This window comes from Cryptomeria japonica, chromosome 7 (assembly GCF_030272615.1).
Source record: "Cryptomeria japonica chromosome 7, Sugi_1.0, whole genome shotgun sequence".
Taxonomy (NCBI): domain Eukaryota; kingdom Viridiplantae; phylum Streptophyta; class Pinopsida; order Cupressales; family Cupressaceae; genus Cryptomeria; species Cryptomeria japonica.
Genome location: NC_081411.1, coordinates 218818574 through 218821636, shown reverse-complemented (window position 1 = coordinate 218821636; position 3063 = coordinate 218818574). Strand labels below are relative to the sequence as shown.

General features: G+C 37.3%; 1 protein-coding gene across 1 annotated transcript; it reads left to right on the top strand.

Moving 5' to 3' along the window:
* Window positions 1–265: 265 nt before the first annotated feature.
* LOC131856598 (uncharacterized) lies at window positions 266–1972 on the top strand. The gene is made up of 4 exons (XM_059208440.1): window positions 266–428; window positions 588–709; window positions 1007–1206; window positions 1366–1972. The coding sequence occupies exons 1-4, from the start codon at window positions 266–268 to the stop codon at window positions 1970–1972; spliced, it is 1092 nt and encodes a 363-aa protein (XP_059064423.1).
* The last annotated feature ends 1091 nt before the right edge of the window (window positions 1973–3063 follow it).

Here is a 3063-nt window from a genome sequence, read left to right as displayed (position 1 = left end):
AACTTGCTTACAGATACGGGAATAAATTTACACCTTACAATGCCTAAGTATTAGAGCTCCTTCACTGAATGCCAATTCGAAGAAGTTAAAAACTGATGTCCAGCTCGAAAAGGTGTCAAAATCTTCATCCGTATCCACTTGCAAAGTGAATACGGATCTATTGGAATTCGGCACCCATTCTGCCCACAACAAAATTCACGGTCCTTGTAATCGATGGATTGGATTAGCTAACACCAATGGAGGACTAGTTGAGATTTCTAAATAAATGAGATCCGATCCCATCCCAACCTTATTCAGTATTCCGCGGGGCCCCCCACTGGAGCGAGACCTGGCATTTTGTTTCTTGTTTTCGGATCAATATCTTCATGTTCAATGTGATGCCCTGTCCATCCAACCACTTGAGAAAGGATTGGGCATGCGCAACGCAGGTAATTTCACTTGTAACATCTACAATAGGGCAAGTGTTGTGGATTATGCAATTTGTTCTCATAGCATATGTGAGAAAATGGAGGTATTGATAGTCGATAAACATCGCTGGGACTTAAAATCTGACCATAGGTCGATCTATTTAAGCTTTTCATGGGCAGATAAAAAGCGTCAAGAGGTGAAAACTCAATGCACTCGGCATTCTTCAAATAAAGGCAGAATTCTTTTAACCCAAAACAACTACAATATTTTCAAGGTTGCGCTTGAGAGACTTGTTACGAAGGTGAGAATTCTGTTGCATGGTCTCCATAGCCATGAACTCACAAATCTAATCCATAGTGCATTGTTAGAGTGCAAAAGGACCAAGAATAAGATATCTGAAACAAATTGCTTCTCGGTAAATGCTTGGTTCGACGAAGAATGTAAAATTGCAAGGAGGAATTTGAGAGATCTGCACAAGGAAGAGATCAACTTAAAGGTTTACAAAAAAATTTTAAAACAGAAAAAAGATGATTTTGTACTCACAAGGCAAGAAGAATTAATTTTCCTTACTAAAGTTAACCCCAAGTTTTTTTGGAAGGAGCTGCAATCCAAGAAAAAGCAAACAGAAAACAACATTACAGCTAAACAACTTTACGAGCAGGATTTTGGGGTGGAATCGCCTCCTATTTTCAACGTTAATTCAGATCTTTTTTCAAAGCAGGAAATTGAAAGGGGTATAAAAAAGTTGGGTGTTGGAAAAGCTAAAGACTTGGTTGATCATCAAGCAGAATATTTGAAGTGGGGTTTGAAATTTTTTAACAACATCATACAATAGGGTTTTCCTAAAGATTAGACTACTAGTCTTGCCATTCCCTTTTTTAAGAGCAGAGATGTCAATAATCCCTCTAATTACAAGACCATTATGATTAACCCTTTATTTGCAAAGTTATTTGGCAGCATGATAGAGAATAGAATTAGCAAGTGGGCAAAAGAGAATGGTAAGCGGGCAAAAGGGCAAGCTAGTTTCAGACCTAAGCATTCCATAGTTGATCATGGTATGACTTTGAGACATTTAATTGAAAAAATATGGGAAGAGAAAGAAGAGATCTTCTATTGTTTTGTTGATTTCAAAAAGGCTTTTGACACGGTTCCTAGGGTTAAACTTTGGAAAAGAATGGAAGATCTTGGAATTCCCATTCATCTTAGAGTTGTTGTCCATGGGCTTTATGAGGAGGTTAAAGTCAAAATCAGAACCTTTGATGGTCTCTCTGAAAGCTTTAGAAGCGATATCGGGGTCAAGCAAGGGTGTATGTTATCTCCTACGCTGTTTGGTTTATACATTGACACTTTGGAAGAGTGGTTAAACTCTCGGGATGCTGATGGCGTTCGTCTAGGTGAATTTATGATAAAAATTTTGCTTGATGCGGATGACCTCATTCCTATTGCTAAAACACCTCTTGGTTTGCGAGAGAATTTGTATGCTTTGGAGCACTTTTGCAGAATGGTCGAGATGCAAGTCAATATCAGCAAGACAAAAATCATGGTTTTCTCTAATAAGTGGTAACAAAACCAGCATAAGTTCTACTTTGAAGGCAGTATTCTTGAAGAAGTTTCAAACTATAAATATCTTGGGATTGACTTCAACAAAAATCTAAATTGGGATGGTTGCAAGAGGATGAGAATCCTAGGTGGTTGGAAAGCTTGGTATGCTCTTAAGAATAGATGTAGAGAAGTGAAGCTTTGGGTTTGGAAGGCCTCCCAAACTCTTTTTGGGCTTTTAGTTCTTCCTGTTATTCTCTATGGTTGTGAATTATGTGTCAGTAGCACTTCAGGTACACAGTAGAAGCAGATCAAGAAAATCCAAAAGCTCTTGATAACAAGCAAGTTCAAGATTAAAAATATAGTTCCTTATGATATCATGTTGAATGAGACTGGGGTTTCTCCTATTGAAGCTATTGCTATGGTTCGTCTCATTAGGTATCTCAAAAGAATTGGGCAAATGGAGGAAGGCATATGGCCTAAGGCGGTTTTCAATGACACCTTGTGCAAAAGAAAGAAGACTTGGATGTAACAAAACATCAAATGGTTGAGTAAATGGAATATCTACCTAAATTCGTGGCCAACAAATAGTAAAGAGATAAAGACAAAAGACTTTCGTTATGGATAAGTTTCACAAGTGGGCTTGGGGTAATGAGTTAGTGAGAAAGAAGAAATATTATATCACGAAGTTCAATCCTACTTTTGATCATCATCAAAAAGCTTATATAAGGGCTAATATTTCATGGAAAGATAAGTGTATTATTGTTCAAATAAGAACTAAATCTCATTAGCTCCGTAGTGAAACTGGTTGTTGGAAAAGACAAAAAGAAACTTGGGAGGAAAGAGTATGTATTTTTTGCACATCTGGGAAAGTTGAAACTGAAAAACACTTCATTTTAGAGTGTGATGCCTTGAAAGATGTTAGGGACAAATATATTAAATTATTGAATGAGGGGTCTTGGTATGATTTTTTTCACTGAGGATTTTGTCGAGAGGTTGGTGCCACTTGTCAGCATTTTACACAGAAAGAGAGCAGGTTTGCAGAAATCGATTAGATCTGATGTGTTGTCCCATAGACTTTGTTAAGTCTCGTGGACATTAAAATAAATTTCTTTT

What these genes read in the sequence shown, in the direction of transcription:
- LOC131856598 (XM_059208440.1), top strand. Translation starts at nt 266, where the DNA reads ATGAGATCCGATCCCATCCCAACCTTATTCAGTATTCCGCGGGGCCCC. An exon ending in ATTGGGCATGCGCAACGCAG is followed by an intron (nt 429 to 587) that starts GTAATTTCACTT and finishes TTTCATGGGCAG; the next exon opens with ATAAAAAGCGTCAAGAGGTG. An exon ending in TTGAGAGACTTGTTACGAAG is followed by an intron (nt 710 to 1,006) that starts GTGAGAATTCTG and finishes TTTTTTTGGAAG; the next exon opens with GAGCTGCAATCCAAGAAAAA.